Source organism: Sprattus sprattus (assembly GCF_963457725.1).
Source record: "Sprattus sprattus genome assembly, chromosome: 21".
Taxonomy (NCBI): domain Eukaryota; kingdom Metazoa; phylum Chordata; class Actinopteri; order Clupeiformes; family Clupeidae; genus Sprattus; species Sprattus sprattus.
In genome coordinates this window covers 4,414,486-4,441,985 of record NC_137919.1, presented here as the reverse complement: position 1 = coordinate 4,441,985, position 27,500 = coordinate 4,414,486, and the positions used below count along the sequence as shown (strand labels likewise).

Here is a 27,500-nt window from a genome sequence, read left to right as displayed (position 1 = left end):
CATGTCTAAGGTTAATTTTTCCTGCTTAATGAAAATGCAAGCCCATATCTAATGATATTAGCCTATTGGTGATGATCGACCTCTTTCAAAATACCGTGCACCTTTAATTTTGTTTCTCTTACCTCGCCATTCACCTGTCTACTACGATATGTCTGATGATGACCGATTGACGTTGTGTTGTCTGATCTGGGAGGAGGAGCTGCTGCGCAAGTGTCGTGCGCGATATGCCTACTTCTCAAACTTGCTCCAGATGTCTAGGCCAGCCTATCCCTACCATTATTTAGAATTGTGTTTTAAAACAACATAGATTTGCAATGGAAAAGTTGTAAATGAGTAGGACAACATTGCTCGTGAATTGACTAGGCAGACTGCCAAAATCGGCTGGAGCTGCTGCGCAGGAGAACTCCAGACCCGGCCGCTTATGTGCCGGGGCTCCGCCCCGGACAGCCCCGGCCCAATTTAACCACTGTGTGTGTGTGTTCTTGTGTGTATGTGTGTGTGTGTTCTTGTGTGTGTGTGTGTGTGTGTGTGTGTGTTTGTGCACGCACACAGAATTTGTTGTTCTAACTGCCTTTTTTTAACAGAGCAGTATATTGAAATTCTAGACTCATTATCACCTTGATCATCTGCTCCCTGTCCCTGATATGTAGTGGCACCGAATCACCACAAGAGGGAGAGGAGAGCATAGACATCTCTCTCTCTGTGCCTCTTCTTTCTCTCCGGGTGTTATTGCCTCACTGTAGCGAGCATGTTGCACTGGGTTGCCTCTTGATATGTCATGTGTCGAACACCAAAGGCCTCAAGCTCTTCAAGAATGTGAACATGAAGTTGGAGAATGTGAACACGAGATCGCTCTCTTATCCTCTGCTCTATCCCCCTCTCTCTCCCTCCCCCCCCTCTCTCTGTGTCTCTCTCTTTCTCTCTCTCTCTCAACCTCATTTTCCCTCCCTCTCCCTCTCTCTGTGTCTCTCTATCTCTCCATTCCTCAATCCATTCCTCTCTCTCTTTCTCTCTCTCTCTCAACCTCCTTTTCCCTCCCTCTCCCTCTCTCTGTGTTTCTCTATCTCTCTCCCTTTCTCTCTCTATCCCTCCCTCCCTCTCTCTCTCCCTCTCCCTTTCTCTCTCTATCCCTCCCTCTCTCTCTCTCTCCCTCTCTCTCTCTCTGTCTCTCTCTTTGTCTCTCTCTCTCGCTCAACCTCCTTTTCCCTCCCTCTCTCTGTGTCTCTCTATCTCTCCCTTTCTCTCTCTATCCCTCCCTCTCTCTCTCTCTCCCTCTCTCCCCCTCCCTCTCCCCCTCCCTCTCCCCCCTCCAGAGAAGATGAGCCAGCGCTACGGCAGTCTCCCCGGTGTGCTGCACATGATCGAGCTGGAGAAGGGCAAGATGGGTCTGGGTCTGAGCCTGGCGGGGAACCGCGACCGCTCCAGGATGAGCGTGTTCGTGGTGGGCATCGACCCCAGCGGGGCGGCGGGACGAGACGGGCGCCTCCTGGTGGGGGACGAGCTGCTGGAGGTGAGGGGTCAGGGGTCAGGGAGGTCACCTGAGGGAGGTCACCTGACTGTGAGGGGAACGTGGGGGTGCACGGGTGGCATCGACCCCAGCGTGGGGGTGCACGGGTGGCATCGACCCCAGCGGGGCGGCGGGACGAGACGGGCGCCTGCTGGTGGGGGACGAGCTGCTGGAGGTGAGGGGTCAGGGGTCAGGGAGGTCACCTGACCATGAGGGGAACGTGGGGGTGCACTGTTAGAAATGTGAAAGGTCGTCCAAAAGCAGCTCCCCCTTCTTGAACCAAGGAAGCTGCTGGGACTGGAGAGAGAGAGCAGTACAGGCTGAGATCATAACCTCAGAAGAAGAAGAATTTTAATAATTATTTTTATTTTTATCTTGTCAATGTTATGTTTGTATATATATGTATATGTGTATATATATATATATGTTAATGCCTTTTTAAGTTGTTTAGCCATTAACACTCTGGCAGGGGGACTGCCAATGGAAGCTAGCCTTTTGGCTACAATTGGGTGCATTTACATTTTAATGTTTATTAATGTACACTGTCCCTCTTCAACAAATAAACAAACTCAAACTCAAACTCAATAGGAAGTGGAGTCCACTACAGCTTTAATTCAATTCGGGTTTTATTTATATAGCATCTAAACAATACAATTGTCTCAGGGGGGCTTTACAGAGCCCAGGGCCTGAACCCCCCCCCCCCCCCCCCACCCCCCCCTGGAGAAGCACAATGGCCACAGGAATGAGAAGAATGGGTGTTGATAGTGAGGGGACACTGCTGTAAATGTGTTAAAAGGTCTGACAGAAGCAGCTGCCCTTTAAAACACATAGAGCTGAAAGAGATGTGTGCTGAATCATGGTCAGATGCATCCTTGGGGTAGGTTACTATTGCGGCCTGTGGCAAGCCTGTGGTTACTATTGCGGCCTATGGCAAGCCTGAGGTTACTATTGCGGCCTATGGCAAGCCTGGGGTTACTATTGCGGCCTATGGCAAGCCTGTGGTTACTATTGCGGCCTATGGCAAGCCTGTGGTTACTATTGCGGCCTATGGCAAGCCTGAGGTTACTATTTCGGCCTATGGCAAGCCTGTGGTTACTATTGCGGCCTGTGGCAAGCCTGTGGTTACTATTGCGGCCTATGGCAAGCCTGTGGTTACTATTGCGACCTGTGGCAAGCCTGAGGTTACTATTGCAGCCTGTGGCAAGCCTGTGGTACTATTGCGTACTGTGGCAAGCCAGTGGTTACTATTATGGCCTGTGACAAGCCTGTGGTTACTATTGGGGCCTGTGGCAAGCCTGAGGCTGAGCTGGGTCACAGTCACAAACATCAGCAGCCTTTCGCATAACAGCTAACTTACTGGTTGACCATATCTACATCAGATCAGGGCCGGGTGCTTTAAAGAGTAACTGCTAACCAACTGGTTGAACATATCTACATCAGGGCTGGGTGCTTTAAAGAGTAACTGCTAACTAACTGGTTGAACATATCTACATCAGGGCTTGGTCCTTTAAAGAGTAACTGCTAACTAACTGGTTGAACATATCTACATCAGGGCTAGGTGCCTTCCAGAATCAGCTGCTCTCAATTGCTGCTGAGGGTGAGAGAACAATAGAACCAGTCCAATAGAACCAGAATAATAGAACCAGAACAATAGCAGCAATTACACAATGTCTAGAAATTATAAGGCCTGGATTCCAGGAGGTAAAACATCTGCATAAAAAGGATTGGTATTCATGATCATGTTATTGTGAACAATATAACCACACATTATATGCTAATTATATTCAATATCATCATAATTATTATACCGAGCATTATCAAAGAACATTACTTGTAATGGTGCACTTTGTGCTTAAGCTCTTCTGTCTCTGTGTGTTAACTGATATTATTTTCTTATCTACCATTCTAGATAAATGGGCAGATTCTATACGGTCGCAGCCATCAGAACGCCTCCTCAATCATCAAAGGTGCCCCATCCAAGGTCAAGATCGTCTTCATCAGGTACCGCACACAAAGCTGCCGTGACAGTCTGCACTGGTCAAAGAGTGAGAGCATCAAAAATGAAAAAAAAAAGACTACAGGATGCAGAACCTAGTCTTCATCTTTTCCACCTCACTGAATTCTGCACTTAGACGCAACATCCAGCAGGGGGCAGTGAAGACATTCCTAACGGTCTCATGTCTTTTGTAACTTGTGTGTCCTTGCTAAGTTACTCAAGGATTAGTATAAAGGCAGTCAGTTCTTACGGGTGAAACATGAGCCAACAGAGAGACTAATGAAAACTTGGAGAGGAGGGGATACAAACACATGAAACATCAGTTTTGGCAGCACTCAGAGCGCTGTAATGAGAGTCCAATTAGAGTGTGTTTTTATGCAAACACACGTGGTGAGACACACACAAACACACACACACACACACACACACAACCCACAAAAATGCCCTTTGGCACAAAAACACATAGACAATGACACACACACACACACACATATTCACTCTCTCTCTCTCTCTCTCTCTCTCTCTCTCTCACACACACACACACAGACGCAAACACACACACACACACACACACACACACACACACACACACACAGACGCAAACATACACACACACACACACACACAGACGCAAACCTACACACACACACACACACCCATGTCCTGTGCCAAGCACACACTCCTTTAGAGCTGTTCCCATCCATGTCCCTCCTTGCCCTGTCCGCTGCCTGTCTAGCCAGCCTCTGATCTGGCCTAAATATGCACACACATAATGAGGCCCTGAGCTCAGAAGCATGAGGGCTGGCTTTCATGCCTTCTGAATGTGTGTGTAGGGGTGTTTTGTGCGTATGTGTGTGTGTGTGTAGGGGTTGTTTTGTGTGTATGTGTGTGTGTGTGAGTAGGGGGGTGTTTTGTGTGTAGGGGGGTCTTTTTGTGTTTGTGTGTGTGTGTGTGTGTGTGTGTATCTGCGTGGGGGGAATATATGAAACTGTGTCCTAGTGTGTGTGTGGAGAGCGAGGGTGACTGATGTTGCGGTGTCTCTTCTGGATGGCAGGAACATGGAAGCTCTCACCCAGATGGCCGTGGGACCTGTCAAGGAGTTTGGAGACGCTCCGGAGCCCAGCACCAAGGTAGGACCCCAGCAGAGGGCTGACCACTTCACTCTCTCGCTCTTTTTATGTCACTCTCACTCTCTCTGTCTCTCTCTTTTATTGTCTGTCCCTCTCGTCCTCCTTCTCTGCTTTCCTTTTTCCCCCTCTTCTTCTATCTCTCTTTTCTCTTTCACCTCCTTCACCTCTCTCCATCCCCTCTGTCTCTCCCTCTCTCTCTCTCTTCCTCACAGCAGGCCACTGTAGAGACTGAGCTCCCCAGTGCTCTTTACAGCCAATTAGCCAGAGAGCAGTCTCCTCCTCTCCCTTCATCTTTCTCCATCTCTCTCCCTCTCTCCATCTCTCTCTCCCTCCATCTCTCCATCTCTCTCTCCCTCCATCTCCTGCCTGTTCTCCAGGTTGTGTCTTTGTCAGCTCTCTCTCTCATGTGAAGCATCACTATCCTGCTCCATATGGCACCCTCTCAGCATCTGTGTGTGTGTGTGTGTGTGTGTGCGTGTGTGTTTGTATATGTGTGTATGTGTGTGTGTAGATGCATGTGTGTGTATATGCGTGTGTGTGTGTGTGTGTGTGTGTGTGTGTGTGTGTATGTGGAGGGTGGCCCTCTGAGGAAGGCGTTAGATTGTCGTTAACTCTGGCATTGTTGCGGCCCAAGTCTGCTCCCAATCCAGCATCCATCTGTGCCGTCAGTTTATCTCCTCTCCTCTCCTCTCCTCTTCTCCTCTCTCTCTCTCCTCTCTCTCCTCAACAGAAAAACAGCTCAACACAGATCTCCAGTCATGCTTTTTTCTTCTTTATTTCCCTCCATGCTTCCCAGTCATGCTTCTTATTCCTCCTCCTCGTCCTCTCCTCCTTTTTCTACCTGTTCTTCTGATGTAAGGCAGAGTGTGAATGAATCCTGGGAGACTTGATTTGTGCAGATCCCCCCTGGAGGGAGATTAAACTAAGGAATGCAAACTGAATTGCGATAGACTGCATTAGAAACCCTCCCGTCCCATCGGGGCTGTGTCCCGTCACGTCCCGTCACGTAACATGGCATCTCACCTACTCCCTTCTCCCCTCACGGTCACGTCCCGTCACGTAACATGGCATCCTGAGAGAGAGAGAGAGAGAGAGAGAGAGAGAGAGAGAGAGAGAGAGAGAGAGAGAAAGAGAGAGAACGTCCCGTCGTGTAACATGGCATCCTTAAAGAGAGAGAGAGAGAGAGAGAGAGAGATAAAGAGAGAGAGAGAGAGAGAGAGAGAGAGAGAGGGAGAGAGAGAACGTCCCGTCATGTAACATGGCATCTCACCACCTCCCTACTCCCCTCACGGCAGGACCCAGGAGCTGCTGCCATCACCACCCCCCCAGCGACAGACGCCGACATGTTCAAGTATGTTCAGCACATCGTCCTGCCCAAGGTAAGAATCCTCTCCTTCATTATCTCTCTCTCTCTCTCTCGCTCTCTTTTTCTCTCGCTCTCTTTCTCTCTCTCTCTCTCTTTTTTTTCTCTCTCTCTCTCTCTCTGGATGTACGTAGCAGTGCAGTCTAAGAAGGAGGAAAGCACTATAGAGAGGCCTGACATTAGTAAAGGCTTACGACAAGAAAGAGAGAGAGAGTGATACAAAAAAGGGAAAGAAAGACTGAATGAAGGAGGGTAAAATGATTTGATTGCTATGAATTCCACTTTTAATGGCCTGATGAAAAGACAAAAACGCCTGGGGATGAGGCGGTCGTCCCGTCCCCCAGCACGTCCTGTGCCAGGCCTGCACACGTGTGAGCTTATGTAACGCATATTTACAGCGTGAGGGAGACATCTGTTGAACTGTGTGATAACGTGTCAAAGACAAGACGCAACCCCCTTTATGTGCTCCATAATCTGGTGTAATGTAATTGCCCCTAATGCTCACTGAGGAGGGCCTGCCGTAAGGCCCTCTACCACGGCAAGAGTATTTTCAAGTTCGATCAAGTTTGTTTTCAATCTTGTGAGAACACAAAATTATGTGTACTTTTCTCAGCGCAGGAGCCAAGCCAAGTGTAGGTCCTCGGTGAAAACTGTAAACACTTCCACGAGAGTGGATTAGGTTAGTAGATTAGGCTACTTCTGACCGTTTGACAAGGACGGTGGCCTCTGTAGACTCACTCTGTTGTTTCGTAACACGCACTCTGCAAAAGGGACGACGCAGGCCTTGAGAACGAGTTGTTGTGTAGGCCAGCAGATTCCAACCCCACACTTAGACCGAGTGTGTACTAGCAGGGTGTTTCAATTTGCTGGTTTGGAACAGGATCCATGCACTGTTTAACCTGGTGCACACCCACACACACACACACACACACACACACACACACACACACAGAAAGACAGACATGCAAAAGCACACAGCTGCACACATTCATTTGCTTAGGCTATCTTGTCTGAGCAAAGACAAATATGCCACACCCAACCTGGCTGTACTGACCATAAACTCAGAAGGAGCCTTGGCAGACACACACACACACACACACTCACACAAAGTAACAAATACTTGCACAAACACAAACTTTATCACTGTCTCTCTCTCTCTCTCTAATATACACACAGACATACACACACACTTTTTATTTTATTTATGGGCTTTTTAGTCTTTATTTGGAGAGGACAGTGAAGTATCTTGGACAGGAAGTGAGGAGGAGTGACGAGGTGGGGAGAAGTTCAACAAACGACAGCAGGCCATAACCGAACCTGTGTCCCCGCGGGCATTGTAGCCAGTAAATGGGGGGCTTATTGGCTCGCGCCACAGTGCCCCCCCATACACACACTTCTTAACACAAACATGAACAAACACTGTATCTCTCAGACACACTGAAAACTGCATTCCCTCTCTCCCACACACCTCCTAACTCCTCTTCCTCTTCTCTCTCTCTCTCTCTGCCTCCACACTCTTCCTCTTCTCTCTCTCTCTGCCTCCACACTCTTCCTCTTCTCTCTCTCTCTGCCTCCACACTCTTCCTCATCTCTCTCTCTCTGCCTTCACACTCTTCCTCTTCTCTCTCTCTCTGCCTCCACACTCTTCCTCTTCTCTCTCTCTCTCTGCCTCCACACTCTTCCTCTTCTCTCTCTCTCTGCCTCCACACTCTTCCTCTTCTCTCTCTCTCTCTGCCTCCACACTCTTCCTCTTCTCTCTCTCTCTGCCTCCACACTCTTCCTCTTCTCTCTCTCTCTCTGCCTCCACACTCTTCCTCTTCTCTCTCTCTCTGCCTCCACACTCTTCCTCTTCTCTCTCTCTCTCTGCCTCCACACTCTTCCTCTTCTCTCTCTCTCTGCCTCCACACTCTTCCTCTTCTCTCTCTCTCTGCCTCCACACTCTTCCTCATCTCTCTCTCTCTGCCTCTGTCAGGATGAAGGTGGAGTGGGCCTGTCCTTCAGTAGGGAAGAGGACACCATGGGCGGAGTGCTGATCCTCAGCATACCAGAGTCTGGGCCTGCAGCAAACGTATGACCGAGCACCACACACACACACACTCACACACACACACTCACACACACACACACACACACACACACACACACACACACATATAAATACACACACTCACTCACTCACACACACACACACACACACACACACACACATATAAACATATAAATACACACACACACACCCACACACACTTATACACACACACACACTCACACGCACGCACACACACACACACACATATAAATACACACGCTCGCTCGCTTGACTCACTCACTCACTCACTCACTCACTCACTCACTCACTCACTCACTCACTCACTCACTCACTCACTCACTCACTCACTCACTCACTCACTCACTCACTCACTCACTCACTCACTCACTCACTCACGCACGCACACACACACACACACACACACACACCTCAGCTGGTGTCCAGGTGTGTATGGTAGATGGTGGATGGATAGTGTGGTGGTGGGGTCTGTGTGATACCCGAGTCGTGTGGTGTACACCTGAAGCAGTGCAGTGGAGACTGAGCATGAAAGGCTAGCGCCAGGTGGACACGCATGCATTATGGATGTGTGTGTGTGTGTGTGTGTCTGTGTGTGTGTGTGTGTGTGTGTGTGTGCATTATGGATGTGCAGCTGTGAATGGGCTGAAATCAATCCGCACGGCTCACATGAAGCTGGAAGACAATGGCCATCTGACCTGAAGTGACCCCGTGGGGAAGGCAGAGTCTACTGCTCCTCCATTTATTTTTTTTCAATATTATTTTTTGGGCTTTAATCGATAGTTGAAGTGAAGAGTGAGACAGGAAATGAGAACAGGTGGGGAGTGGACAGGAGAAATTACATCAGGCCGGAATCGAACCTGTGTCCTCCATGGGCATCAAACCCGAATGTGGTCGGGGCTACTGATTGCGCCACAGTGCCCCTCTACTGCTCCTCCATGACTGGATACAGTCGATGATCACATCTGATTAAAATGATCTCCCCCCCCCCCCCCCCCCTCCCTCAATGAAATGTGAACTTTGCAGTTTCACCATCCCCATTCCTCAGCCTGTTTGAATAGCGCTGCGCTGCGTTCCTCCTACGCGTCTGATAATCAGGTCCTCACTCAGCAAACCTTTATCTCTCTGTGTGCACAATGAACTTAACATACGGAGAGGATGAGCTCAGCGCTAATCCTGGTGAGCAAATACATGACATTTACTGGGCTGGAACTGTGTGAAACCTTGTAGGGAAAAGAAGAAAAAAAACACGGAGACGTATAAGTATGGCATTTAGTCGAGCCAAAATGTGTCTGACCTACTGACAGATGAACACTACCTTAATCGTGTGAAGAGCAACACTATTGTAATGCCTGTTTCTTCTCGCGTGGAAGGGCTCCATCACTGGAATAAAAGAATACCCATATGTAATAATTATATACAAATATATATTTAAACACCCATACATACATATCATATAATAATACATATTTAAACACCCATGTATACAAATTACACAAAAATGACAAATAATAATACAAGTTTTGGTGTTAAAGTCTTTAGACTTCTGTGTTACCTTCTGTGTTTTTGATAAAACCGGAAATAGTGGAAAATCTATACACCGGAAGTTGACGCGAAGCAGGGGCTGTTTTATTCGTCTTGATCCAGGGAATCCAATGGTACCTCATTTTTGAAAATCGGTCATACGGTTCAAAAGCTCCGTGTGTTAAAACAAGTCCAACTTTGGCCTGTTGGTGGCGTTAGAGTGGTCTAATGAGAGCCATGAAACTTGGTGTCAATGAAGAAGGGACTGTCCTCAATGAGTGTGCAAAATTTCACAAAAAGTTACCATATGGTTCTATGGGCTGCCATTGACTCCCATGGTACAAGAATTTTTGCCTACAATAACAATAGGTTACCTCCCTACGGAGGAAACCTAATAATATTTTTGGTGTTAATGTCTTTAGACTTCTGTGTTAGCTTCATGCTATGCTAATATGGCACTGATGTGATTGATGCCCTTGTAGGAGGGATCCATAAGAGTCGGTGACAGACTCCTCGCCATTGATGACGAGGTGGTCGCAGGATACACTGTGGACAAGGTGAGAATATTTAGTTGATTGTTTGTGTTTGTTTTATAACCTAAAATAAATATAAATATGAATCATGATCATTTCACAGATTTAGCTCATGATGATATATTTTGGAGGAGTGACCTCAAGCAGTAACTTACCCTTGATTAGAATGTCTGAAACATACCAGTACCAGTCAAAAGTTTTTTCTTTACTTTTATTATTTTCTACATGGTAGATAACACTTGTTTTGTCTTGTACATCATTCCATATGTGTTCTTTCGTAGTTTAAATGTCTTCAGTATTAATCTACAATGCAGAAAATAATTTAAGTGAAGTAAACTCAAAAAAATTAAAGGTGTGTGAAAACTTTTGACTGGTACTGTATGTTAGTGTGAAGAACTGTGCAGCAGCTGCTCTCTGAAAGCAACAGTAGCTGTCTCATTTATGAAGTAAAGTGGTAAAGTGAATAAATAAGTGTGTAGTATGCAGTGTGGTTAATAAATTAAGTAAGTAAGACTTTATTTATATAGCACATTTCGTACAAGAGTTGCAATTCAAAGTGCTTTACATAAAATCAATAAAAGCAAGCAGCAGGAGCAATAAAGTTTGATTTAAAATAAAATAAAGTTTGATTTAAAGTGAATAGATAAGGTCAGCACATAAGGTCATGATTCTACTGGCCAGGACTCTGTGAGTGTGGTCATCGGTAAAGTGCATGTTATGGATGAGAAGTGTTTTGCTTAATAACTCCTGAGGTGGTGTTGTTCAGTGTGTCAGTCTGCGAGCGGTAAGGAGTTCCGTGTCTTGGTTGTCAGGTGTCGTCGTTGCTAAGGAAAGCCAAGGGCCCTGTGAGACTGACCATAGGCTCTCAGGAACCCGCCGCTCTCTCCTCCTCCACCAATGAGAGCAGAGTGTCTGACAGCGTCCTCAATGCCCCAGCCACCGTGCCTCAGCCAACCCTGGGCCTGCCCGAGTCAGAGCCAATCAGAAGTAAGTACTGAGCTACAGGTGAAAGGTCACAAAACCATCATCCACTCAATGATAATAAAGATCCATGTACCAGACTTTGTGCACAAAAAATAGTCTGGCAATGATAACAGTAGTGAGTAGTAATCAGTATTTTTATTAGTCATTCAAAAAGTGGGACGGTAGAAAGGTTAGAGTTATCCTCAATTAATAGCTTGTGCTAATGTATGTTATGAAGTGGTAAGTTGAGTCAAGCATTGTTATACAGTATGTTAGAAACAGGATATAACTCTGTCGCTATGACAACGAATGTGATGGCTGGATGGTTCAGCCCGTCTTGTGTGAGTGATCCCATTCTGGTTGTCACGGTGTGTTCCAGGCTCAAGCAGGTCGTCCACTCCGGCCACACTGGTGTCCGACCCCATCACCTGTCCCATCATCCCCGGCTGCGAGACCACCATAGAGATCTCAAAAGGACGCACGGGACTGGGCCTCAGCATCGTCGGGGGCTGTGACACTCTCCTGGTAACTACACTATTTCTCCCATTTCAACCGACATATACCTACAAAACTCTCCTAGTAATTACTCCCATTCTCCAATTTAAACCGACATCTACCTTTGTATACCCACATAACTCTCCTAGTATTTACTCCATTTCTCCAATTTCAACCGACATATACCTACAAATACCTACATTACTCTCCTAGTAATTACTCCATTTCTCCAATTTAAACGACATATACCTACATAACACTCCTAGTTACTACACTATTTCTCCCAATTAAACTGACATAAACCTACATATAGGTGCCTAAACATGGCTTAAATAGTTTTAAAACTGCTTAAGCCACGCAGTCAAGTTCAAAGATGTGTGAAGAGATTTTAAAAATGCCTCATCAGCCCCAGATTATACTTTTCTATTAAGGCTATCACTTTCTTTTACAGTCTACCTTATGACCCCCAATTAACTGCTATCCCTTGTGGAAGTGAAACTTGTAATTAGTGCCTTCAGCAGCTTTAGATATAAAAGCCCCTGGTAATGTCAGGGGAGAGCAAAGTAACAAAAAATAACATCATAAAAATGTAGATATGAAAATGTATTAATTTAATTGAATTAAGATGTAAGTGTATCTGTTTTATAAAGGGTAGTGAAGACCAACTGCACACACTACTTAGTTGAGTTCCCTTGTGTTTGTGGTGGATTATCAGAACCATCAGCACAGTGTACATGCCTGTCTGAGAAGGAGTCTGGGATGCTCTGCGGTCAACCCACCCACCCACACCTCAACCCCTGGGGCACTACACTACTGTGTGTGTGTGTGTGTGTGTGTGTGTGTGTGTGTGTGTGTGTTATATGTATGTATGTGTGTGTGTGTGTGTGTGTGTGTGTGTGTGTGTGTGTGTGTGTGTGTGTGTGTGTGTGTGTGTGTGTGTGTGTGTGTGTTTCAGTGACGTCTGAGCTATGGCCCCTTTGTGTGTGTGGCCACAGGAGACAATATCCAGCTCTGGAATGTGCCCTTTGACCCAAACCACCCATACACTCCTCCAGCGCAACCTGTTCTGCTTTAATCAGTTTACCACCCCCCCCCCCCCCCCCCCTGCTTCTGTTACCCCCCTCTGCTTCTGTCCCCTACTGATACTTTACCCCCCCCCCCCCCTCCTCTCCAGACCTCGTCTTCTCCCATCACTGCTACTCTCCCCCCCCCCCCCCCCCCCCCTCCAGACCTCCTCTCCAGACCTCCTCTTTTCCCATCACGGGACCTTTCTTTCGCTTGGTAACAGTATTAATCTCCTCTCACTCTTTCACTTCTGCCTTGTCTCTCAGGGACCTTTCTTTCGCTTGGTAACCGTATTAATCTCCTCTCACTCTTTCACTTCTGCCTTGTCTCTCAGGGACCTTTCTTTCGCTTGGTTACCGTATTAATCTCTCTCACTCTTTCACTTCTGCCTTGTCTCTCAGGGACCTTTCTTTCGCTTGGTTACCGTATTAATCTCTCTCACTCTTTCACTTCTGTCTTGTCTCTCAGGGACCTTTCTTTCGCTTGGTTACCGTATTAATCTCTCTCACTCTTTCACTTCTGTCTTGTCTCTCAGGGACCTTTCTTTCGCTTGGTAACCGTATTAATCTCTCTCACTCTTTCACTTCTGTCTTGTCTCTCAGGGACCTTTCTTTCGCTTGGTAACCGTATTAATCTCCTCTCACTCTTTCACTTCTGTCTTGCCTCTTTCATTCGGTTCTCTTCATCATCACTCTCTCTCTCATTCCCTCTTTCTCAAAATTCAAATTGAAATGTCCATATCTGACATGAAAGGAAGGCATGAACCCAAAGCTACATACATTTGGTTGACTGGAGATGTTTCTTTCTCTCTCTCTCTCTCTCTCTCTCTCTCTATACCTCTCTCTCTCTCTCTCTCTCTCTCTCTCTCTCTCTCTCGTTCTCTCTCTCTCTCTCTCCAGGGTGCCATCATCATCCACGAGGTCTATGAGGAGGGGGCGGCCTCCAAGGACGGCCGCCTGTGGGCTGGAGACCAGATCCTGGAGGTACAGAAGCACAAAAAGACCCCCAACAATGCCTATCCCATCAGCCCCCACTGCAACACAATAACATCCCCTGTAGAATGCACCAATCAAAACACCATAGAAAGTCCCACTTCTGACTGATTTACAGTGAGGGTCATTACTTAGCAAGTCACTTCCTCTGAAATATTCTTCTGTAATTATGGTGCGGAGATAGACGGCAAAGGAAGTCTTTGATATGAAGCACAGTCATGAGAACACCGGCGCAAAAACAAGAACGGTATAATTTGCACAAGGAGGCCACAGGGAGAGAGAGAGAGAGAGAGAGAGAATGTGAGCCCTTTTAGGCAGACGTTTGACATTTGGCGTTATGGACACGGAGGTTGTGGAGAGAAGAGAGGGCGTCATGCTCCCACACGGGAGGCCATAGGCACCGGCGCGTCAGTGACCTTCGGATGCCCCAGTCAGACTGTCGGGTGGGGAACAAGGGCTGTTAGTCACGGAGCAACCACCCCCCCCCCCCCCCCACTCACACACACACACACACACACACACACACACACACACACACACGTCTCTCCTCAGTTTCACCCCCTCCCTCTTCTCTCTCTCTCTCTCTCCCCCTCACATACTCTTGACGACATAATTGCCCCCTATAACTTTAGGGGGTTGGCGGGAGGCCAAGCCCTCTGTAGCTTCTGCACTCCGGGGCCAGAGAGTTCGCTACATGCTAGCTGAGGGCCCCACCCGTATCACATTAGCACCGGCAGTAAAGCAGCTAGCGGTATCAACAGCCATTCCTCACTGCACCACAGGGGTTAAACGCTAATTGTGCTCGCTGCTATGCTAATGCTAATGTGGTATTTCCTCTTTGTGTGAACTGCAGCAGAAAGATGATTAAAATAGACTCTGGGAAAATAAAGGTCTTTCATGCCGCGCATTCCCACCCATTTTAATTAGGCAAACAATCTATGCTTCAGTTAATATCTTGAATTTAGTTTGAGAAAGTGAGGTTTCCCTCCTACCTTACGTTTGTAAATTCAGATAGCTCCTTCGAATAATTGGTGTATTAGCATATCCCTTTATTCTCATCCTGCCTCTGTTTCCATTCTAACAAATGAACTGAAACAGACATAAGAAAGTTGAACGGAGTAACCATAACAGAAAAAAATATGTATTTATTTATAAATATTAATATATATAAATATAAATATAAATCTATATATATATTTATTTACTGGCTTCTCTCTGTCTCTCTTCCTTGCCCTCCCTGTTATCCCCCTCTCTGTCTATCTATCTATCTGTTCCTTGGTCCATCAACTCTCACACTCTCTATGTTACCCCCCTCTCTGTCTATCTATCTATCTGTTCCTTGCTCTCTCTTTTACCCCCCTCTCTGTCTATCTATCTATCTGTTCCTTGGTCCATCAACTCTCACACTCTTTCTCTCTGTTACCCCCCTCTCTGTCTATCTATCTGTTCCTTGGTCCATCAACTCTCACACTCTTTCTCTCTGTTACCCCCCTCTCTGTCTATCTATCTGTTCCTTGGTCCATCAACTCTCACACTCTCTCTCTGTTACCCCCCTCTCTGTCTATCTATCTGTTCCTTGGTCCATCAACTCTCACACTCTATCTTTTTCTTTTTGATCTCCCCCTCTCCTCACTCGCAGGTGAATGGTATCGACCTGCGCATGGCGACTCATGACGAGGCGATAAACGTGCTGCGTCAGACCCCTCAGCGGGTGCGTCTGAGCGTGTACCGGGACGAGGGCCAGTACAAGGAGGACGAGCTGTGGGACGTGTTCACCGTGGAGCTCCAGAAGAAGCCGGGACAGGGCCTGGGCCTCAGCATCGTGGGCAGGAGGTAGGCAGGCAGGAGGCCGAGTCTTTATTTTTTAGCATCGTGGGCAGGAGGAAGAGTCTTTATTTCAGCATCGTGGGCAGGAGGTAGGCAGGAGGCAGAGTCTTTATTTCAGCATCGTGGGCAGGAGGTAGGCAGGAGGCAGAGTCTTTATCTCAGCATCGTGTGCAGGAGGCAGAGTCTTTATTTCAGCATCGTGGGCAGGAGGTAGGCAGGAGGCAGAGTCTTTATCTCAGCATCGTGTGCAGGAGGCAGAGTCTTTATCTCAGCATCGTGGGCAGGAGGTAGGCAGGAGGTAGAGTCTTTATCTCAGCATCGTGTGCAGGAGGCAGAGTCTTTATTTCAGCATCGTGGGCAGGAGGTAGGCAGGAGGCAGAGGCTTTATCTCTAAGCTGTTCTCATTTATAGAGAAGTTCATAACTATCAATAGGGAACCTTCTTAACAGTTGGCAGGGTGTGATAATATGAACTTTATTAATTAAGTAGGCAGGAGGCAGAGTCTTTATCTCTAAGCTGTTCTCATTTATAGAGAAGTTCATAACTATCAATAGGGAACCTTCTTAACAGTTGGCAGGGTGTGATAATATGAACTTTATTAATTAGGTAGGCAGGAGGCAGAGTCTTTATCTCTAAGATATTCTCATTTATATATAGGGTACTTGATCCCACAACCAGAACTGTAGAGACTTCAATTTAACATAGACCAATCAGGGCTTCATGACTATCTGTAGCTTAGGGAACCTTCTTAACAGTTGGCAGGGTGTGCTAATATGAACTTTATTAATTAGCTGCTAAGTTAGATGTTTGTATTTGAGGGCTAAGCAGCAAAGCTGCACAGGAACCCTGAAGGTTTCTACATTTATCTACCATAACTTTATAATAATGATTTACATTTTACAATATTAACTAATTTCAATTTAGGGATAGGAGACTATATCATCTGGCATAGCAACTAGGCAACCATGGCAGCCAGTAAAAAAAGCTTGCTGCATGGCCTGAAGCAGGGTTTAATTTCACAAAATCAGCTCACCATTAAAAGTCTTGACCTCAAAGTGGTCACAAGGATTATTAACTTAAATGGATTCACATAGACATTTAACCATCCTGAGAGAAATAATGGGATATTAATTGAGCAAGGGCTTAATGTGATATCAATGTAAATCAATGAAGGGGGGGGAAGTCCACCCCCAACCCCATATCCCCACCCCAACACCCCCTTGCCCGTTCTCAAACACAAACCCTGACCCTAGGTTTCAATCCCCACTGGAGCCATGTCAAGAGATAACTGATAATGTTATGTCAGGTTCGCCATGGGATAGATTAACAGCTCGGCTTAACCGGTTTGCTCCCATTCCTACCCTCCACCATTTCAGTAAAATCAGTAAAATAACTGCGATGGTCCTCTGTGCGAGTGGGAATGAGGCACTGAATGAACATCAGCTGAATAAAAGATTCCCAGCTGAATAAAAGATTCCCAGACGTCCCTCCTCCCACCTCACTGACATAATCATACATCATACCCAAACGTCTGAAGTGCAGGACACATACTGAGGAGACTGTAGACTTGTGATATCAGCTCAAGTTTTATCGTTCACTACGAGGTAAAGCTGCTCATTAAACCATCCACGCACTCTTATCTCGACTGACCGACTCAGAAAACCTACTTAAAAACATCTACACGACACAAATGAAGGGTTTCAGTCCGTGCATTTAGTAGGAAACCCCAATGTGATGATGATGAGGAGATATGAGGAGAGGTTATACAGCAACTACTATCAGAGGAGTGTGAACGCTTCGGGTGCTTAATTAGGCGAGGCAGTTTGCTGAGTCACTATTCAAGCAGCCGTCTCACAGTTTTGTGTCCGGCGGACCGTGATTAATTAGGTTGAAGTGGGAGTCGCCAACCTCTTAAGGCTTAAACACACATTACACATCATCACACACACGTACACAAACACACCTCAGCACTTAAGCACACTTTACATATGATCTCACAAAACACACACACACACACACCATAGACTTAGATACTGATTACACATGATCTCACACATACACGTGTGTACACATTGGCACTCACACTCACTAACAGGTACACACACACACACACACACACATTCATACATAGGCATACACACACACACACACACACACCTCAGTGGACAACTCAAAGCTGTGTTTGCCCTGGCTACAGCCCCGCCCAGTGGAATCCTTCAGTGTTCGCTGTGGTGGCCAGGTGCGTGTGTGTGTGTGTTTGTGTGTGTGTGTGTGTGTGTGTTTTCTGTAATGGCCAGTTTCTCAGTTAGAGTGTGACATGTTTGGCCCTGCCCTCTCATTGGACAGAACCAGCCACCAGTCACGTTTCACTGACCAATTAAAAATACTGATCTCTGAGATGAAACAGTAGCATCAGCTAGGCTATAAGATATAAGACAGATAATCTATAGAAAAAGCTATAAAGACATGTCTTATTTAGCTGTGTAGGTAGTAGGGGTGTAACGATTCACTGATGCGTATCAAAAACCAGTTTTACATTAGTAAGGATCAATCTAAATGTTGATGGCCTGAAGCTTTGCTGCTAATTCTACTTAGGACTATGAACTAAGCTATTGCGGAAGACCTGACGTTACAAGTCATGTAACTTTCAAAATAATTATAAATAATCTCTCTTGCTATAAATCTGCACATTGACAGTTTCAAAAGTAGAGTTAGCGCAAAACACTATGCTGTCTTCATGCTCTATGCAGCCTGTTTGGTTGGCATGTTTTGGTTACGTTAGCTAAAACAGATACCACCACCTGATTCATAACCACCTCATTCATTCTCCCAACAACACGTGTTTGAGGGGCTTTGCTTTCATGAATGAAATGCATGTACCAATGTGCCATTGTTCCATATTAAAATGCATTGTGTGTGTAAGAAGTGCACACCCCTGGTAGGTAGGATACTAAACTGGTCTGCCCATATGCTGTCAGAGTGGACATTGGAACGAGTGGGTGTGTGTGTTTAACTGCATGCGTGTTTGTATGACATGTATGCATGAGGATTTGTCTAGGTTTAAGGGTGTATCTACATATGTATACAAGAGGAATTATGTTAAGTGTACTTGAATGACAGTTAGTGTGCAGTTGTGTGTGTATGACTATACAGTGTGACTACATATTTGTGTGTGCTCTATTTGCACACGTGTCTGTGTGCGTGCGTGTGTGTACGGCGTACATGTGTGTCTGTGTGTGCGCGTGTGTGTGTCTTGAACGGCGTGGCTCAAGCAGCAGCCAAGTGCGACTGGCGAAAACAAGCTGCTAAGCTCAGTGGTGAGGAGCAACTCTGACAGCCAAGAGCTCCCTAATCAACTGAGCCAAGCCACACACACACACACACACACACACACACACACACACACACATTTCTCACACACACACACACACACACACATTTCACACACACGCGTCGGGTAACTTGCACCGGGATTCTACACCCGTTTGGCCGGATCACATTCCCCCTCTGGAGAGTTTGGCAGTAACGCGAGTCACTGAGGTAAACATAGGCATGTAACAAAAGCACTGGAGGGAGAAGTGTGTGTGTGTGTGTGTTTTTGGACAGAACAAATGGATTTTATGTGTGTCTGACAGGGTAACATTTAAGAAATGAGTAGTTAGAGCTCTCAACATGAGAGCCAGAGCTGGACACACATTTAAGGAGATGCACTCGCGCGCGCGCGCGCAGCGCGCACACACACACACACACACACACACACACACACACACACACACACACACACACACACACACACACACACACACACACACACACACACACACACACACACACACACACACACACACACACACACACACACACACACTTTTTGACAGGAGTCAAATGAAGATGATGATTTATCCGGGTTAGTTATAGTTATTGGGAAGAAGAGGAAGTTAAGTGTTCTGTATTTTCCAATGACTATGATGGATTTGCCATGCGGCCTTGTAGACTGAATGACCTCATAATTTAGGGGTTTGACAAGCCTTTCAGTGGTTGAGCACAGTGCTGCATGCATGCATGTTGGAAAATACAAATGTCACTGGCATTCACACCCCATTTCCTGATAATGCTTAGTGTGCTGTACTTTTCCATCAGTAACAAGTACCATATGTGTGAATTATTGTAATAAGTGTCTAAATACAACATAGAAATACTAAATACAGAAGTGTCAAAGTGTCTAAATACAAAAGTATTGTGGATCTGTAGTAATTAAAAAAAAATCCTCTGAATATATACATGAAAGAGAGGGTGAGTCCCCTTATCAGTGAATGTGACATTGATAATTGGGGTATCTGTGTGTGTTTACAATGAAGGTGACATTGATCATTGAAGTGTCTGTGTGTGTTTGGGTGTCTGGGTTTGTTTGTGTTTGTGTTTAATCCACTCCAGTGTGATATAGATCGAGAGGGGGTAGTCACCTTTACAATGAAGGTGACATTGATAATTGGGGTGTCTGTGTGTGTTTACAGTGAAGGTGACATTGATACTTGGGGTGTCTTTGTGAGTTTACAATGAAGGTGACATTGATACATTAGGTGTCTGGGTGTGTTTGTGTTTGGTCCACAGTGTGATATACATTAAGAGGGGGTAGTCAACTTTACAAAGAAGATGACATTGAAAATTGATGTGTCTGTGTGTTTTCGTGTTTAATGACATTGATAATTGAGGTGTCTGGGTGTGTTTGCTCTTAATCCCCTCCAGGAATGACACGGGGGTGTTCGTGTCGGACATAGTGAGGGGGGGTCTGGTGGAGTCGGACGGGAGGCTGATGCAGGGCGATCAGATCCTGTCCGTGAACGGGGAGGACGTGCGCACTGCCACACAGGAAGCCGTGGCTGCACTGCTCAAGGTAACGCGTCTGTAACGTGTGTGTGTGTGTGTGTGTGTGAGTGTCTGTCAAAGACTGCATGTGTGTGTGTGTCTGTGTGTGTGTCTGTGTGTGTGTGTGTCTGTGTGTTTGTCTGTGTGTGTGTGTGTTTTTTTACTGCCAGTGATAAATGCTGAATTCTGTGCTGTGTGCAAATTTTGTTTCTCTGTGGACACAACTCAAATCATGAGAACCGCTGGACTAGAAGTCAAAATAATAAAAATGGCGGCACCACTTAGGATGTGAAATATGTGAAACTAATGAGCCCTTTCTCAACAATGACTTAAGACATTACCGCCACAAGCACAACATTACGGGTTATGAGTCATTGTAGATGTATTTCAACATTCTGTCATCTTGTTTGCTTATTGATCAAATTTAGTTCCTTATCATCAGTGACATTATTGACCTAGTCCTACTTGTTGTATGCATGTCGTTACAATCCGAGATGAGTCCCCTCCTGAAAAAGGCGTTTTGTGTATAGTATGTAGCTCGTGTAGTATGTAGCGTGTGTAGTATGTAGTGTATAAAGTATGAAGCATGTATAGTATGCAGCGTGTCTAATATGTAGCATGGATAGTATGTAGTGCATGTAGTATATGTAGCATGTAGCGTGTCTAGCATGCAGCGTGTCTCGTATGCAGCCTGTCTAGCATGCAACATGTCTAGTATGCAACATGTCTAGTATGCAACATGTCTAGTATGCAACATGTCTAGTATGCAACATGTCTAGTATGCAACATGTCTAGTATGCAGCATGTCTAGTATGCAGCATGTCTAGTATGCAGCATGTCTAGTATGCAGCATGTCTAGTATGCAGCATGTCTAGTATGCAACATGTCTAGTATGCAACATGTCTAGTATGCAGCGTGTCTAGTATGCAGCGTGTGTATAGTGTGCCTCTGCTTCAGGTGCATGTGTTTTTCTCCCACAGTGCTGTGTGGGCCCCATCTCTATAGAGGTGGGTCGCTTCAAGGCTGGACCCTTCCACTCCGAGAGGAGACTCTCACAGAATAGCCAGGTGAGTACACATCCACAGCTTGCCTCAAACTCAAATGCCAGTTGTACTTTAACTTAGGTGCCGAGGGCGTCTTGTTTACCATTACTAAATTTCCCGGACACAAAATAAATGACAGGCACCATTTTATTTATTCAATTAGTGCCCATGTTTTCTGCACACATGGTGTTGGGATGACCTGTCTGCCTGCATACAGTTGCATAGTCATAAACCCTACAAAATGTACATTCACTCGTTCTTAAATCCAATGTCACATTTTCCATTGAAAAATAATAATAATAATCTTTTATTTATGCAGGCTTGTCTATTTCTGTCAGTTTGGCTTTGTACGGGTATATGGGTAATCTTTGTCCTGTTTTATTGTGTAGCTTAGTGAAACAGGCAGCTACAAGGTGGGCCCTCACTCCTCTCGGTTGGGCAGCGTCCACAGTGACTACGACAACACACGCAGAAGTCACGAATGTACGTAGCCACCATCCTACTGATATTTCACCACAAATGGGCATTTCAGGATTTCTTTCTTCAGCTCTCCTTACTTGTCCTCATTACACACTTGTGATTATGTGAAATCAACCATGCATCGTGTGTGTGTGTGTGTTTGTGAGAGATGGCCTTGTCTTAAGCGTTCATGACCCTGTGTATCTTCATCTCTTTAGCGTTGGATCAACAGGATGTCAGAACTGTTGAACTCACAAAGGTAAGTGTATCCTTGGGTGGTATTTCTGTTACAGTGCCATGCACACTTCAGCCTGATACCCTAGAACCAGTAACAAACTCTCTGATTGGTTGAGCAGTGCCTGCCTCACTAGTCAACCGGGGTCCGTGTTGGACCATGCACATCCTCCAAAAGAGGATCTTGGCAGCCTCCAAACAGATAGAATTCCTGCAGAGATTGCTGGGTGTATTTTTGTTACCCTAGCCACAGAATGTGCTGAGTGTTGTATTGTCTTTCCTGAGCTGTGGTTGACACGCGGGCCGTGCTGCCGTTTCACCGAAAAACATTGAGACATTTAAACTCCCGTGGAATAAAAATACAAAAAAGAAAGCGGTTTTGGTTAACTCCTTGCTGCCGTTTCACCGAAAAACGATATAAATTCCCGTGGAATAAAAATACAAAAGAGAAAGCGGTTTTGGTTAACTCCTTGCCGTGTTTAGCTTGGAGTACTGTTTGTTGTGCTAGCCTCGCAGCGGGAGTTTATCTGTGTTTAGTGCATAATGGCGTTTAGATGGGTATCTGGTGGCGGGTCTTGAGTGGAACAGGCGGTGCTTTGTTAGCAGTTTTGCCTCACGGAGAGTGCTGAGCTGGACGCTTCACTGCACTGCTCTGCTAGTTGGGCTGTCGTTAAAACGCAGACCTAATTGTGTTTAGTCTGCAATTTGTGTGTGTGTGTGTGTTTGTGTGCGTGTGTGTGTGCATGACTGTATGTGAATCCGTGTGTGTGTGTGTTTGTGTGTGAGAGAACTTGGTGCCAAATGGAAAGTGTAATTGTCTGCATATTGATGTGTTTGTGTGGTGTGTCATAAACTAGATGCATAATGCTGGGTTTAATTAACCGAGTACTGAATGTGTGTGTGTGTGTGTGTGTGTGTGTGTGTTCCTCCAGGGTCCAACAGACTCTCTGGGCATCAGTATAGCGGGCGGAGTGGGCAGTCCTCTGGGCGATGTGCCCATCTTCATAGCCATGATGAACCCCACAGGACTGGCTGCCCAGACACAGAGACTAAGAGTAAGACGTTTCTTTTGTGCGCACACACACACGCACACACACACAGACACACACACAGACACCCTCACACACACGCACACACACACACACACACACACACACACACACACACACACACACACACACACACACACACAACAAACAAACAAACAAAACACACACCTCTAACATTCATTCACTCACTCATTAATGTACAACTATAAATGAACATTCAGCATAGCAGACTATTTCTCATAAACACACACATTCCCTCACATTAACACATGTAAACACACACACACACACACACACACACACACACACACACACACCCAGGGCCCTGCACACACAAAAGCATGCACAAGTCAGCGCATAAAAACAATAAGATTTGCCCACAGCAGAGAAGTCAGCATCTTTCACTAGCAGTAAAAACACACACATGTGCAATCTTTTTACACTCTTTGACATGCTCACTCTCCCACCACAGACACACACAAATATGCACAAATCAGCACATTCACCCTGTACATGGTCCTGCAAGCACTCGCATACATAAGCACAAACATGCTCGTAATTCCTTCATTAATCTGGGTTTGTTCGCTTGGAAACAACACACAGGTGCTGCACTGCACCTCACTGCATGAGTGAGAAGGCAACAACCGCAGTAGGCTTTTCAAAAACAGGACAAGAAAAGTGGGGGACCATTGTAAAACGTCTGAAAACATTTGAAATCAATAAACTACAGATATTCTATTCTCTCATTCTATTCTTTCGCAAATGAATAGCCCCTTGCCTTATCACACAGGAAAAAGCTTGCATTCAGCTGATAAGCACAGGATAAGTTTAGTTTTTTTCCCATAGTCATGTTTTCCCACTGTATTGTTTGGTAGTTAACTATTATTGGTTCAAGGCCTTTGCAGCAGGAGAGTGATTGAACACAGCCTTGAGTTTACATGCTGATTGCTCCAGATAAGACTCTTATTACCCCTGAAGCGGCCTGGAAGGTCGGAGCCTTTATGGGCCAGGTCCGGTTCCTCAGAACCATGTTTAGGGGTCAAAGACATGACGCTCATTTTTTTGTGAACATGAGGATGAAATACATTTAAAAGTGTTAACATTTGAGAATAATCTATCAAATCACTTTGAATCATAATTTTCTTCAAGACCAAATTCTAAAAGTTCTGGTTTTAACAGATGGGGAACAGATCCGGCTCAGATTTGGCGCTCCGCTCCAGAACTAGGTCAGAACCAACCCACTACTCAGGGAAGCCATTGTCTTTTTGGACCACATTTGGTTCCACAGAACCGAGCCTAGAAAATGACCAAATCTGGGCCAGTCATGTTCCACATTCAGTGATCCACGCCAGAACCAACCCAAACCAAGGTCATTGCCTTTATGGGCCAGGTCCAGTTCCACAGAACAGTTTTTAGATAATGACTGAACGTGGAACATGACTGGCCCAGATTTGATGATCCACACCAGAACTGACCCTCTATTGAGGGAGGTCATAGCCATTATGGACCACATTTGGTTCCACAGAACTAGAGTTTGGCCAGAACCAAGCCAGAATCAAACCCACTGTTCAGGGACAGCAGAACAAGAGAATTGATGTGAGTTACAGACATGAGTGTTTTTCACTGTGTGGTTTCTAGGTTATCCCGTTGCTAACAATAAGCCATATAGCGGCCATTTTGGCTGGTGTATCAATAACACTGAATCCAAAACGTCTCTTTGCATGACCCTGTGGTTGCATGACACACACAATGCGCAACCTCAGAGTTTCCAGTTCACTCAATCATAGAGGATGAAGGGGAAACATGCACTTTGAGTCGTTCTGTTGAAGAAGCCAAAAAACAAGCCACAATGTCCTGGATGTTTCAGTAATGCAGAGCGATAAACAACAGCTAAGGCGTCTGACAGGGTGCCTGACCAGATGCACACTTTAAATTTTTTTTTTTCATTCTTTGTTTTGTTTCTTTATGGTTTACCAGAATTGTTTTGCTTCATTTCCACTGAACCAAGTTTAGAAAGCAACCGGTCTTTCTTGCCCTCCGCAGACTCTTGTCTTCCCCCCCCTCTCTATCACATTTTCACAAAACCATAAAAGACACAAGCACACACACACACACACACACACACACACACACACACACACACACACAATGAAACAAACCTTTAGACACCTCAGAACATCTAGCATGAACACTCACTCTCACACACACACACAGAAACAATCGTTTACACACCTCAAACCTCTTGTGTGTTGACGCTGAGGCCAAGGCCCACATCGCAGAGGCCAGCACTGGCGTGACACACAGACTCCACCATTGTCATTGTCACACAGAGAGGGCCAAACTCAGTCACGGGAGACAATAGCTCCGCAGTGCGACAGCTGGGACCATAAATCGCCCTTCTCCCAACACATAAGCCAGGCCATAATGGCTACTCTGTGTTACGACTGACAATGGCGTGTTTATGATCGCTACAAAGACAAGAGAAAGAGAGAGAATTTGCTCTGAAGAATGTGAAAAAGAGGAAAGGGCGACGACGGCTTGGTGTATTTCACCTCCGTTGTTGGATTGACTCGAGGGGCAATCGAAGTCCTCTGGCAGTGATCTTTTCAGCAGCATAATTAAAATGGCGACCTCAAAGAATACTCAGATAAACAACATTTATAAAGAGGTGAGGTCAAGTGGTTGGGTCTCTCTCACTTATCTTTCTCACTTGAGTGAAAAGGCTATTTTGTTTTACTGGTAAAGTCCTGTCAGGTTCATTTACTTAGTCTTCACAGCTGCCATACATCAGGAAATTGATGTGAAGGACTCTGGGAGTTGTAGTTGAAGTTCCAGACTATTGTATTCTCACTGTCCACATGGCTGGGTCACTCTGCTGTTGTGTATGCATGTGTGTCTACCCAACACAAAGGCACACATCAGTGCATATATACCAAACTGCATGCACAGTGTCTGTCAAAATGATGGCTTCTGGGAGTTTTCTTTTCTTTTCTCATTGGCCCTCTGTGTTTTAGATGGGGGACAGAATTGTGAGCATCTGTGGGACTACAACAGAGGGCATGACACACAGCCAGGCTGTCAGTCTGCTCAAGAATGCAAGCGGGCCCATCGAGCTGCAGGTAAGTCACAAACACACACACACACACACACACACACACACAAACAAGCAGCTGCATATCTAAACACACATATTAAAGAAGGTAAGACACACACTCAAACATGTCCATACCACTGCAGTAGTACCACTTAACTTACACGCAGACATGATAACATGTTTGGATAAATTACCATGTCCACACAACCACAGTCCAATGCACAGCTGCCCAGATAGACACAAGCACACACACACACACACACACACACAGTTGCACGTTATTTGACACACATTACACACTCTGCCATCTAAATAGACAGCCACAGTGCAATAGTTAAGCTCTGTGTCTGTGATCTCTACCATCAAGCAGAAACAGACACACACACACAAACACAAACACGCTAGCACTACACACAGTCACCCCTATGGCTGAGGTTTATCTGAAGGTTTCAAATATGATAGGCTCTGTGTGTGCGACGGTCATCTTCTGTAAACAAGCTGTCATCACTCTGTAGAACTGGCTTCATTGGTCGATAAGACAGAGGCAGAACATAATTGATGTTTTTTGTGCTGGTTGTTTGTTTTGTGGCTTTGGGCTTCTGACCCTTCATTGTATTGCCCCTGTGTGTGTGTGTGTGTGTGTGTGTGTGTGTGTGTGTGTGTGTGTGTGTGTGTGTGCGCCTCTGTGTTTGTGTGAATGCGTGTGTGTTTATCTTTGTCCCTATCTCTCCCTACCCGTTTGTATATGTGGGTTGGTCTGTGTATTTTTGTTTATGTGTGTTTTCGTGTGTGTGTGTGTGTGTGTGTGTGTGTGTGTGAGTGTAGGTGGTAGCTGGTGACACCACCGTGACCAGTCCTACTCCGGAGCAGGCAGCTGCTGGTCTCGCTGTGTCGGGCCTCACAGCCAGCAGCATCTTCCATGATGACCTTGGGTACGGCTTACCTCTTTTCACACACGCAACACATCTCTCTCTCTCTCTCTCTCTCTCTCTCTCTCTCTCTCCAGCAGCATCTTCCATGATGACCTCGGGTTCTGCTTACATCTTTTCACACATGTAACACCTCTGTCTCTCTCCCCATCTCTCTTTCTCCCCCCATTTTCCTATCGCTCTCTGGCTCTCTCTCCAGCCATCTTCCTCTCCCTGTTGCCCTTTCTACACTTCATTTCACTCTCAGCCACACAGACACCCCAAGCAGACAGAAGCACACACATACTTCAAAACTGAAATAAACACATGCTACATTGTCAGACAGACGGGCACACAAACACACAGAGACAGACAGGCACACACAGT

The 27,500-nt window shown here is 45.9% G+C and overlaps 1 protein-coding gene across 1 annotated transcript in view; it reads left to right on the top strand.

Annotated features, from left to right (window-relative positions):
- Positions 1-27,500, top strand: part of LOC308382209 (multiple PDZ domain protein-like) — a 92,082-nt gene that overhangs the window by 58,454 nt on the left and 6,128 nt on the right. The window contains 17 exon segments of the mRNA XM_080859901.1: positions 1,314-1,510; positions 3,417-3,508; positions 4,558-4,633; positions 5,929-6,012; positions 7,969-8,064; positions 10,068-10,142; positions 10,931-11,105; positions 11,461-11,606; positions 13,541-13,624; positions 15,273-15,466; positions 20,207-20,354; positions 21,307-21,393; positions 21,759-21,852; positions 22,047-22,087; positions 22,995-23,117; positions 26,126-26,230; positions 27,031-27,137. Coding sequence (XP_080716027.1) covers positions 1,314-1,510; positions 3,417-3,508; positions 4,558-4,633; positions 5,929-6,012; positions 7,969-8,064; positions 10,068-10,142; positions 10,931-11,105; positions 11,461-11,606; positions 13,541-13,624; positions 15,273-15,466; positions 20,207-20,354; positions 21,307-21,393; positions 21,759-21,852; positions 22,047-22,087; positions 22,995-23,117; positions 26,126-26,230; positions 27,031-27,137 — 1,924 coding nt within the window.